The sequence below is a fragment of the Gavia stellata genome, chromosome 7 (assembly GCF_030936135.1).
Source record: "Gavia stellata isolate bGavSte3 chromosome 7, bGavSte3.hap2, whole genome shotgun sequence".
Classification (NCBI taxonomy): Eukaryota; Metazoa; Chordata; class Aves; order Gaviiformes; family Gaviidae; genus Gavia; species Gavia stellata.
In genome coordinates this window covers 42,062,531-42,075,040 of record NC_082600.1, presented here as the reverse complement: position 1 = coordinate 42,075,040, position 12,510 = coordinate 42,062,531, and the positions used below count along the sequence as shown (strand labels likewise).

The window sequence follows — 12,510 nt, the reverse complement described above, 5'->3', positions numbered from 1 at the left end:
ACTCCTGCATTCATAGGCAGTGTCCTAACACAAACACATGGGTTTTATCACTTTGCATCTGAAGTGCCTGTATTAATCATAAGCAGCAAAAGTAAAAACAATGTACTGATGTTAACTAATAAACGGTACTTTGCTACTATTTCCTTCATACATGCTATGCATTTTGCCGGATCATTTGTCTTCACAGCTGTAGCACAAGGCTTATCCTGAAGTGTTTCGCAATGCTTTGACAAAGTGTTAAGCAACTGGGACCATGACATGACATTGGACATTAACACAATGTAATGAAGCAGGTCCTTGTCCTTCACTAATGAAAATCTCAGCACCTCTGAAAAAGCAGCAAAGATGAAGAACAGCCTCCAATAAACAGCCTGGGTACTCCCTGGCATAGCCTCTTTTGCTTCCCTTTAAGTTGGCAAGGGGCCTGAAGACAGAGTTGAAGGTCGGTGAGACAGCAGCAGGAGAGTCGGAGCAGTCACTGATATGGGCACATTTGTTCTACATTATGTTAACCTGTCCAGACTCCTGCACAGAGCACAGTTTTATAGTGCACAGTTTGCGAGCACTAGAATTGTCAGCTGTGGGACATTTCAGCTGTTTCAGAGTACATAACACCTCTACCTGCTCCATTATCCCAAACACGGCCACAAAGAAGAACTTGGACAGACACACCTTGAAAGAAACAAAACTAGTTCTTTTGGGGGGAAAAAAAAAAAAAAAAAGGTTACAGTCTCCAAGCAAAAGCAACCAAGAGACATCAAGTCCAGACTATATAGTTGAACTGCCAGAACTACTTTTCTATGCGCGTTAAATAGAACGGCGTAGAACACAGAAGCACTCCTAGGCACAGGGACCAACAGCCAAGGCTTGTCTGTCCCTGCCAAATATACTGACATGTTTGCTACATTTATGCACGGTCCCTGCTTTCCCACCCAATAAATCCTAAATGCTTTTGTCCTCAGCAGTGCTATTCCAGCAGAAGAGGTGGAACATATCTTTACCCAGGAAGGATGGGGCTTGCATCCCTTGAATACAGAACAGACTTGAGCAGAAGTTCCCATCCCAGGGAAGTGCTATAACCACCAGGCTGGACACCATTTTAAAGGAATAACCTTTGCTCAGCTCTTTGAAAACAATCATCTAGACCTCTACTTTGGGCTTCTCAAGTGGGTAGTGGTATGTCCCTGCAACCCTAAGAGGCACACAGAGATAGGACCTAAGAAGGGTGTTTCTGTGCTCAGCTGTCCCTGTTAGCTGGGTGCACCTATTTATGCAGTACCCTGCTCAGCTGTTACAATTCCCATTCTGGTGTATCTAACTCTCCAAACGTATCCAATCAATCCTCAAGTGCTTCACCCTGCGTTGTAGAGTCCATTCCCATACTAGAGACTTGGAAGTCAGACCTTATAGCTCCTAACCTTTAGGTGCCCGAATGCTTTGTCAAGTCTAGCTGTCAGCAACTTAATCAAAGTCACACAGAGAAACTATTGAGAGGCGTATCTTAAACTGAATAATCTGCTAGTAATAGGCAATGACTTCAACATCTTTCCCTTTAATGTGATGATGACCATATCGCAGGCTGGGTAAGTTCTGAGGCCAGAAACCTCCCGGGTCAGTTATTACGCACACTTCGACTTTCAGCTTCTGTATTTATTCTGCCTGAGACATGATTGTTACCTCATAAACCGGAAACACAAGCCAGGCATTTTAATAATCACTGTTGAAACTATTTAAATATATGAGATTGCAAATGCAGGACTTGGTCACACTATCCTACGTCAGATAAAAGTTCAATTAAGTCCTGAGGCACACTTGAGCAATCCTTACATATCTAGTCCCAGGGAAGTCAATAGGAGTGTTCACATATGTGAGTGCTCATCCATATGCATAAGAGTTACATAACTGGACTCTAAAACTGTTCTATTTCAGTAAAATTGCAAGTCTTCTATAGATTTATTTTTTTTCTTGAGGAGACTAGAGTGAAACACATACAACATTCTCAAGTTACATCAAGAGAAAAGGCAGTTACCAAAGCAAAACAGCATGTCAGATCTATTTGGAGCAGAGCACTCTTCCCTTAGCTTTCTCTTCAAAAAGGAATAGAAATCTCACCACTACTTTAAAAATTGTGAAGACCAACAAAGGAAACACTCAGCCCTGTCAGAAAGAGTGGCAGGACTTTAAAACACAGATCATTGCCTTGCTTCTGACCTGGGTCAGGTATGTGGCACCTTTTTAACTTCAAAGAGTTTTGGAGCCTCAAGGGCAGGCAGGATTTCATTACTATTCCTTACTATGTCTACCACCTCAGGCAAGGTCAAATGCATAAGAAACACTTTTCCTTGTACTACATGTTTTGTATTTATTTCATCCATTTTAAAATATCCCATAGCTGGGTCTTATTAAGCCAGTAGAAGTCACTGAGGTTGTTCCAGAATAAAAATAAATGGAGCAGCAGTGACTCAAGGCCTGTTTCTTTCCAAGAGCTATGTAAAACTTGTGTGGCTTCAGACTGCCGTTTTCACGTGATTTTTCTTCTCTTCCTGGTTGCAGCTCCACAGCTGGACTTGCATATTAGAATAAATCCACATCTTAGAAGAGAAACCAAGTCAAGCATTTCCACAGTTCAACATGGCTTTTTCTCAAGATGATGCTAGCTTGTATTATTTTGATATGATACAGTAACTTGAGTAATCTAAAAAGTATTACTTTTTTGTCTGTCACCTCAAGGGCTGACAATATTTTCTCACCTAATATTTTACATATTCTCTTTAATTTAAATGGCCACTCAAGTTTAAATCACATCCCCTGGGTTGCCCTGCAACTGACTCTAATCATGAAAGCTGGTTTCCTTAACTGAGCCACTCAGCAACAAAAAACAACTCAGATACTATGTTTATATATTTATCATCATAAACACCAACTTTAATGGCAAAAAAAAAAGCTCAGGTGCCTCCTGATTTTTGCCACTGTGAACCTCGAAGAGTCAGGGCAGAAAGAAGGGGTTCTGGATCCTACTCTAAATTGTATGTACTATATTCAGATCAGTTCTGCCACCCTAAATACCCTAAAGATAAGAGGCACAATCTAAAGCCACTGAACTGTACATGTCTCACACCTAGAGACCTACTAAAAATGTAAGAAGTACTAAGGATAAAAAAACAGCTTGATCCTCTAAACACAGGCTAAGTTTACAGGACCAAAAGTAACGATTTTTATGATCCTAGCGTACTTCCTCAGGGCTGCAAGACTATATACAGAGGCCTGAACATCATTTTAAAAGATACTCTTTGAAGAAACTGCAAAATCTTTGCTTTACCACAGCATTTCACTTTGAACAGAGAAGGTAAGTGGCTCTCTGGCACAATCAGGCATCAGATACTATCAATAACAGCAAACCTTCATGAGGCAGACTAAGTTTACCACCATTTGGGAGAATGTCTGTATCACTACAATTCCCCACATGGAATCAAAGCCCAAAACAAATGAGGCTGGGAAACCCCCATGTCACTGAAGCAGGGGCAAGAGCCCATCTCTTGGACTACAAATCCCAAAGAGAGCTGCAACTGATATTGGCAGCCCCAAACCCATTGAAGTGTCTGAAGACAGCCCCATCCTGTTGCCACTGCCGTTGTTCCCATTTGCTGGCTCATACCAGCTTATCTGATACATTTTCCTTTATGCTAATACCTGTTAACGTGAGCGTCTGCTAATTGCCCAGGGAGTTTTCATTTGTCTGTGCAAAGCGTTCATCCTCGGTTCAGCCTTTACAAAACACCTTGTTGCTCTTATTTTGCGTTCAGAGAAGTTTGGGCACTGCTCCCACTCCTACCAGGCTGATAAGACCAGGCTTGTCAGGAAGCTGAACACAACACATTTATTCCACAGTTTTACCTGTTCTGACGCTGTGTTTTTAAACACCGTGTTACCCAGAGAATTGCAATCTCTACAACAGGTCATTACAGCACAAAGAAAGACTACAAGGAATACTAGACCACTAAGAACAACTGAAAGACCCATTTATATGGAGTCTTCTTATGAAGAAATAATGTATAAGACAAGTGGGTGTTTCATCTGAAGAAATCAACACCCAAAAAAAGGGAAGAATTAAAAAATGAACATAAGTGAAGTACAAACCAGCCCAGATACAGCGCAACAGCTACTCACACCATCACAAGCATCAGACATAGACAGAGACCAGACTATTTAGACTTTACTGGAAGCCAAGGCGATATTCTATCTACAGAGTTGAAGTCGCAGCTCAGCTTTTCAGTGTTCAGTAAATATTGCAATCCAGTTTTCCCCCAAGCCATTGAATTCCTAACATTTTTTCTGGTGATCTACATTCAGCACTGGACAGCATTTAATGAAGGGCCAGCTAATTACTACCTACCGTTCTCACCGCTGGTGCTGAGGTGCCCGTAAAAGTCTAGGAAAAACAACACAAGGCAAAGTTAAGAAAACTAAGCTACGTGTTAAACTCTTATTTTAGGTTGACATTTAAAAACATCTCACATTCAAAGCCATACTTAGAGCTATGCTCATTAACAGCACTCATTAGCTGCTTTACCAACCACCAAACCCATCACAACTCTGTGTCAGCTTCTTAACGCTTTGACACGAAGCTTTTTCTTAAGGAAGCACAATAAGTAACATTGTTAGCCCTAAAACATAGCTTGAAAACGCAGACATAGCACAAGGTTCTGTAAATGGCTAGACTAGGAAAACCATCCTTGCAACCACGAGATCCGATGAACAGCAAACTCTCTTTCTGTGGATTGCCTATACACCTCAAACGGCTTGTTCTCCTCTGTGATCAACTTAACTGGAACATCAGACAATTTTACCCGCTTCATGCTTGCTATCAGCTTCTTTTGCTTACCTCATTTGAACTTAAATTTGATCCCATTGCAGCCCCAGTTGCATATAAGTCCAACGTTAAAAGATACTGAGTGGTACAGCTGGCAGGAGCTCCTCATGCAGATTAGGGGTGGAGGAATAGGGATTTTATGACGAGGCTCTCCGGCCCCACCCCTTTATTATTTCCAGTCATTAGGCAGTTCCCTCCCTGCTTCCTGCAGCCTATTAGAGCGCCTCAACTGAGTCAGCAGAACGAAGAGCAATTTCTTTTCTACCTACTGTGATGTTTGGGGGGGACACTGACACCCCTTTCTGCCCAGGGATTGCTTTCTTGAAAATACTACTGCTAATAAAAAAGAGTTTGCATTTATGCAACAACTCTAACCCCCAAGCAAAGCACTTGTGACATAATTATATCACAGCTCTCAGAGTATATCTACACTGCCACCATCACCCAGCAGGGTAGTGGAGAGAGATCTCAACCGCTTCTTTCCAAACCATGAAGTCAAATACCTGTAGCAGTCCTCCCGTAACAGCATGCAGTTCAGCAACATAAGCGACCCCATTGCAGGGCCACAACTAAAGTGATTACGGGACCAATGCTCTCCTGAAGCTACTTTGGGCATCTCTGTGCTGCACTCAGTGACCTCGCCATGTGCTCAGTATTCTTTACCTGGATAGTTAGCATGTATCTAGAAAAAAGTGAATCCATGTCCAGAAATCTTGCAGTTTGATTTTAAAGGCAACAAGAGGGAAAGGAGGAGCTAGAAGCAGTAGGTGAAACTTGGGGGTGGAAGGGTGAGGCAGGAGAGAGGGTTGTGCTCTCCTGCATGGGCCCAGGGAGCGCAGCAGTTCGCCCATCCTCAGAGCTTACTTCAAAGGGATCTTGTGTGTGCTCACTCTCACAGTGGGCACCCTGCGGGAAACACCAGGGCACAAAACCCTCCCCAATTCCTCTTCACTCTGGTGTGCAGTGACTCACACTGCCCGTAAGAGCAGTGTATTATAGTAGCCCTAAATTAGCATATATATGTGCAGGCTGGTAGATTTTGGAGCGTGCAAGACCAGACTCCAGCGCTGCCGTACTCTTTCCGGCCTCTCTGCTTGATGAAAGGAGGCAGCTAGTACTCACTCTTGCATCACGAGATCCAAGTGATTATTTTTAAAGCAATCTCATTCATATTGATGAATAATTCACTTCATGCAGGTAAAGAAAATAACCTTATAAACTGCAGCGGATGCCATGTAAATGCACTCCCTGTGCCATGGAGGCCAGTATCAAAGTAATTCTGCACAAAGGAAGAGAGGAGATGTTGTCCAAGGAACGTCGCTAGAGTAAAATCCTCTTTTTACACACAAGGCACTTCCTTCGATGTTGATGTCTGTGTGATGCACATGTGATGACTGTTAGGAAGGTCTTATTCAAAATGTGCAGTAGTACTCTCTGGTGGTTTCCATCTGAAGCATTTAATAGCCTGCTGCTCGCTCCATAGTCACGCTTTGCACAGCCTTCTCAATAGATACGGAATCAAAGGAAAATGGCTCATAAATATGAACCTGCAGCATCTGAAATGCTCCTTGAAAGAACGACCAAAAGATATTTCCATTGGACATGAGAATCTCTACCCCAAAGACAAAATATCTCCCTTAACTTCTGCCTTTATTACTTTATATCTGTGTTAAATACTTATGAACAAATTTAGGTGGAGCAGTCACAGCTGAGAATCACTTGGGCTCTCACAAAACTAGTCTTTCACGCTTTTCAAAGAAGAATGCTTCCCTGGAAAAATTCCAGTATTAAAGTTTAAAGTGGGAATCTGCTTTCATTAAAAATGTCTGTAAAACATCCTCTGTCAAAGGAAAGAGGGCAGGTTATCCAGCTCAACTTCCTTGAGTTGTCCCAGCAGATACATATACACCTATATACATTTATACCATCTCAGCTCTTTAACAGCCAATACAAGACTCCCTGACAGTACATTCTCTCACCCACGTTGCTTTTAAGATCCATAAAGCAGATACCACTTCACAATTTAGAACATTATTCCAGAGTCAGTGCATCTTGCTCACTGAATGGTTTCCTGATGTTTAGATTAGGTTTTCCCTTTCTCAAAATAATGTCATCATTGCCATAGCCAAAACATGTTCCTAAATAATTCTTGCTCTCCTGCTCCACCAAGTTGTGTAGCTGACATTGTCTTTCCTTAACCACTGCTTGTCCAAGCCACGCAAGAAAGCTTTGGAATATAATATCTTTAAAAGCTTTGTGCAAGTCAAGAATTACAATCTCAACAGTTTTTCATTCATGCAGTAAGTTCATGATAGAACTAAGCACTAAATGCTCATAACACCGGGAACAGTTAAGTCCTTCTCATCACTGGGAAAATTTTAACTGTTGACAGCTTAATTCACTGGTGTCTATAAGGACCACACAATCTGCCTCAAAATAAATTGTGATTTTGTAGTTTGTCCCAATGGCATTTTAGAGGTAGAAATTTGTCAATAGGATTATGATTTCAAAAAGATTACTACTTCAAAGGTTAAGTATTGAGTTGGGTTTTTTTCAATTTTCCTTAGTTCTTCCACAATTCAAGGAGAATTAGTGGGTGAAGTTACCCAAAGTCTAAAGAGCCATATATTGGCTCCATTTAGCAATCACATTTCCAGAGTAAATAATTTAAAACCAGTAGTGATCTTCAAATATATGCTACTTACCCTCTTACTTTGCTTTTTAAAGACTTGAGAGACTTTTTTAATGGTGAGAGAACAAACAGCAGTCTCTAAAGCTCTAAGCAATAACAAGGACAGTAAAAAGGAAGATATAATTTTCCTCTGCTCTCCATCTATTTTGTAGTGCACAGTTACATGCACATGATTCTGTATCCGTGTGTTAATTATAGCAAAGTGGAGCAAATATAAATATCCTGCTGGTCTGAGGCAGTCAAAATTCATCTAAACTACCCTATTGCAAGCACTAGTTTCCTCAATATGATATTCGGATGATTCTATGATTCTAAGTGAAATAGGTTGCAGGTAGCAGTAACAGCTGCATCCAATATCCCACAATTACCTTATACACCACTTTGCCACCTTCTGATAATCCAGGACTACAGAAACATATGACTGATGGGTGATTTCATATTACTGCAAGAGAAAAGTATCCTTGTACCACACCTTTGGGATGACAATGGGAGTTGGTCCTCATTTAAATACCTTAAATGTAACAAGAAGGGTAAATATCCAAAAACATGCTAGAGGTGTTGCAAAATGACAGCCAGATGTCACATCAGAAAAGAAATACTCAGAATTTACAAATAAAGCAACATAGTGCCAGATCTATAGTTGGGGATTTTCCCTGGCTCTAGCCTTTCAGTTTGTTTTCTTTTTCCTTTTTTTTTTTTTTTTTTAAATTATTCCATAAGCTACAAAACCTACACAGACCTCATCCTGCCAATCAAACAAGAGAGCAAGCAGTCCAAGTCAAATTCCAGTTGCACAATGGACCTAAGCTGCACACAAGAAGATTTACCAAAGATGAAAAGTGTCACCTCCTTCCCCATGGCATCAGATCTCAGTCTCTGAAAAACTCAGCTTTGGCCAGATACCTTTTGCCCTGCCACTAATTTAAAGCAACTGTCTGGCATAAAAAAAATACATATATCTAACTTTCACGTTAATACGTTGGCCTTTTATTTTCATGTTTGTTCATAAAACACCTTCAATACAAAACATCAAGGATATTGTAGAGTATCACATAAGGTAAAAAAAAAAAAAAAAATCAAAAAACACATAAGATGCAAAAAAGGACTTCCTGAGAAAGCATTCTTGGAGAAGGTGACAGGGGGTACAGGTTAAAGAAAAAAAGTCTGCAAGTTTTTGTATCATCCATTTGTAAGCAGGAAAGACCTTCAATCTGAATCTGAATTTAAATTCCTGAGAATGAAAGGTGCAAAATCAGTCACTGGAGAGAGAGATCACACCAGCTGATTGGGGCGGGAGGGGGATTATATTTTTACTTAAGGCACTATTCTGATTATGACATACATGAAGGAGGACTTCTGCCTTCAAAAGACTATTGAGAAATTTGATTAAGACAATTCCACATGCCTTTGATATGTTTTGGAGAGATAAAATCTCGCTCCTCCTACTCACTCACCGGAAGCAATTGGGCAGTTTTGCCATCCAAAGATCATCAGTAAAGTATTGGCCCAGCTGTTCCCAATATATGCAATCCTGCCTTCAGTTTTGTTGCAACAGAATTTCAAATCCAATCCTTGTCTCAGAAAGCAGTAACTCACAACCTTTATCTCTGCCTCTCCCTGTGCTCTGTAGATTTGAGCATCCAGCAGCATCCCTCTACCTTTGCAGGAACAGCCTGAGGCTGCCCAACCTTTCCAGGTTCATTCAACACTTCAGACACTGTTCAAGCAGCTTTTTCTCTTCCCTAACCCCACCAGACCACAGGCGTGAGGAATACCAGCAACAGCCTGTGTCAGCTAATTAGCCAGTAATTCCTTTGGCATAAATGTGGCACAACACATAGCCCAGGACCTTTATAAGGAAATCTAGAGCCTATTTGAATCTGAACCAATTCTCAGAATATCAGGAAGTCACCTCACGTCACCAGCTAATTAAGGGGGTAACTTCATCTACAGTCAGCCTGAGAGATGTTTGAGTCCTAACAGAGACTGTAAAGATTCACAGCTAATTACTTACAGGATCATGCCATTACATTTAGCAGAGCTTGTGTGACAGGTCACAAACAAGTGTCTTCCAAAAAAGAAATTGTTGACCTACCTGGATCTTAAATAGAACAATTATGCTAATGCTGAATCAGTTCGAAAAATCCAGCTGATATGCCACCGAGCCTCAGCTCCTTCCCTAAAAAATAGCACCAGTAATACTGAACGTCTCTCCTTTGTTATTTTTGATTAAAAGCTGGCAAGCCACTGGAACAAACATCTCTTCCCCTGTCCTTTTACACTGCCTTCCACCATCACATCACAGGCAGGATTCTGAGATATTGCTGCAATGCAAACAACACGGACAGGTTTTAATAGGACAGAAAAAGAAGCCTTTCCCTCCCCAGACAAGAAACCAAATGAGTCTGTTGTGGAGAAAACTCACAAGCCACCCAGGTAAGACCACCAAGCTTGGTGAGCCCAGGGAAAGCATTAGCCTCGTGCAGCGTTAGACCCTTGGAGCCAGGTCCCAACTCAAACACCAGCTTTTGTCTGACTTTCCTTCGAGTCAAAATATCGAGCTGCCAAGCTAGACAATTTGGGCAGCCTAAGATTTTTCAGTGGCTTGCTCAACAGGCCCAGATTTCTTAAAATGGACTCCCTTTCCTCAGGTAATTCAAAGCCATCCTAATTTTCTGGATCTGCTGCCAAAAAACACACATCATCACCACACCTTGGGTGAGTAAAGCTGAAGGCCCAGTGCCAAGTGTTGCAACCACCAAAAACCAGTCGGTGGAATACACCAGGCACAAACTGCACTGCCTCTGTTACATCTTCCTGGAGCTGTAAAACTGAATCTTGAAAGACTTTAAAATACTTAAAATAAATTTAGAAAAAAAAAAATTAAACAGAATTTGAAAAACCCATTTCATTGTTGTTTAAAAATCAACCTTCGAACACAACTGAGCTGTCAGAGTGACGTCTTCCTTTGCTTCTTTGCTCACGGAAAACTATTGCCATCTTACTGGTGAGACATAACACCAAATTATCCTAACCAAGGACAAGAAAAGAAGGTGAAAAACTGGCTTTCTGGTTAAGAGGGGAGAGCTGAAAAAGAAAGATTTATCAGTAACTGAGAAAGAGGAGTTGTTGGCCTTGACCACCTTAAATCCATGAACAGGAGATGCAAAGGTTACTGCCAACAGTTTCCTCCTATGAAGGGAGACTCCATTGGTTTGAGTCATATTGCAGCAAAACTTGACGGAAGATACCTGCTAGCATTATCTCCTGTTAATTGAACAGATGCACAGAAAAAGGGCTGTCTTAGAGGTAACAAAGTATGATGTTATCTCCTGCTTAATAAACAGATATCTTTAAGACTGGATGACAGAGCCCATTACCTTCTGACTGTGGCACATGAGAGGGAGACACAAGATGCCACATTCCCAGGGTAATCGGGGCATACTGCCAGCATACAGATGAATGCACTTTCTTTTATGTTTTTATATTCAACACCAGTGTAATGAATGAGATGACTGTAAAGGGGAACAGAAGAGACTGATGAAAATATAGACACCTTTACAGTGCTAGCCAAGTGCTGCACTCTGTGTTACTGAATAAATACCTTGGTGTTTGCAAATACCAGTATTTGGATTTTTAAACCTCTCATTATCATCCCAATCACCTGCACTCTTAAGAGCAGAGTTTCCTTCCATTTTTCATCTTCCATTGTTGAAGTGGCAGCTTTTCTTTCATCCTTCCTCAAAGGTCATTAGCAAAGCTCATGGATGCCTTTGTTCCCTCAATATTTGATTTCTTGGTATCAGAAGCAAGGAGCATTTTTTCCCAGATCAACTCACTAGCTGAGCTGAGTTCGTAGAACTTAATAAAAAAAATGTACTTCAATGATTGCATCTAAAAGACTCTTATTTTTAATATGCTTATGCATGGGTACTTAGTATGTGAATGGTAGCTATCACACTATACGTCTATTGAAATATACAAGAGCAAATAAGATCTAAGAATGACAAGTTAAATATATTTTCTTAAGCATTTATCTAAAACAAGTATGAAAATCTCATGAACACTCCCCTGTCTGTGTTTTGGATGGCAGTGGGAATAAAACTGCAGCAGCAGCTACACGCTGACCATCATAACATTGCATAAAGTCAAAGCAGTTGGTATCGCAAATTTTGTTGCCATCACAAACACCTGTGAGCTCACAGCAGATTAATAAATGAAGATATGGTTATGGCCAAAGGCTAGGCTGTTAACACTGTTTTTCCAAATGCACTAAGTGTAGGATTTGAAACCTTAACTGCTGTCCTCAGCTTCAAAATCTACTTGGTAGGCAATAGTTCAGAAAGAAGTTCAGCAAAAATGGATGCAGCGAGATTATTTTTATCAGACAGTGGCAGAAAAATCAGGCTGTTATATGTTGATCACTCTGGGGTAGTCCATCAAAAATGTAGACTCAGTGCAATGACAGCCAAGCAGGTAAATTCACTGAAGGTTAGCCTTCTGCCTAACAGATGGATACTGAGAAAATAGAAGACATCATGTGCCGTTCCATTCAATTATCAGCTTTCCTTTTCCTGGCGCAAACATTTTGGGTATCTGGTTTACTCTTTACTGTCACAGAGATCTGTGAACAAGGCAAATTTTTGCTTGATCTTTGCTTTGGTCTCTGGTTCAAAGACCACATACCACGAAGATTTGCATCCAAACCTGGCACAGACTTCTGTGAGGTTGAAATCTCATTCTTTCATGGCTGTATATCCAAATAGGACCCTGTAGCTCTACAACTGCCTTTCCATTCCCTAAAAACAGTGAAGAGGATTTTTAAAAGTAATCATGATTTGCCAGTGACTTTAATGCCAGAACCAGCATTAGTCCTCACACACAGTACTGAATAAAATACATAATTTCCTTTTTTAACAAGCTAACATGGTTGTTCCTTCTCTATGGA

General features: G+C 40.9%; 1 protein-coding gene across 1 annotated transcript in view; it reads right to left on the bottom strand.

The window, feature by feature from the left end:
• LOC104257326 (cytosolic phospholipase A2 epsilon) overlaps window positions 1–4,909 on the bottom strand; it is a 32,386-nt gene extending 27,477 nt beyond the window's left edge. The window contains exons 1-2 of the mRNA XM_059819698.1: window positions 4,883–4,909; window positions 4,394–4,429 (exon numbers count right to left, since the gene is read on the bottom strand). Of these exons, the coding sequence (XP_059675681.1) occupies window positions 4,394–4,429; window positions 4,883–4,909 (63 nt within the window). The remainder of the gene's footprint in view (window positions 1–4,393; window positions 4,430–4,882) is intronic.
• Between the last annotated feature and the right edge of the window lie 7,601 nt (window positions 4,910–12,510).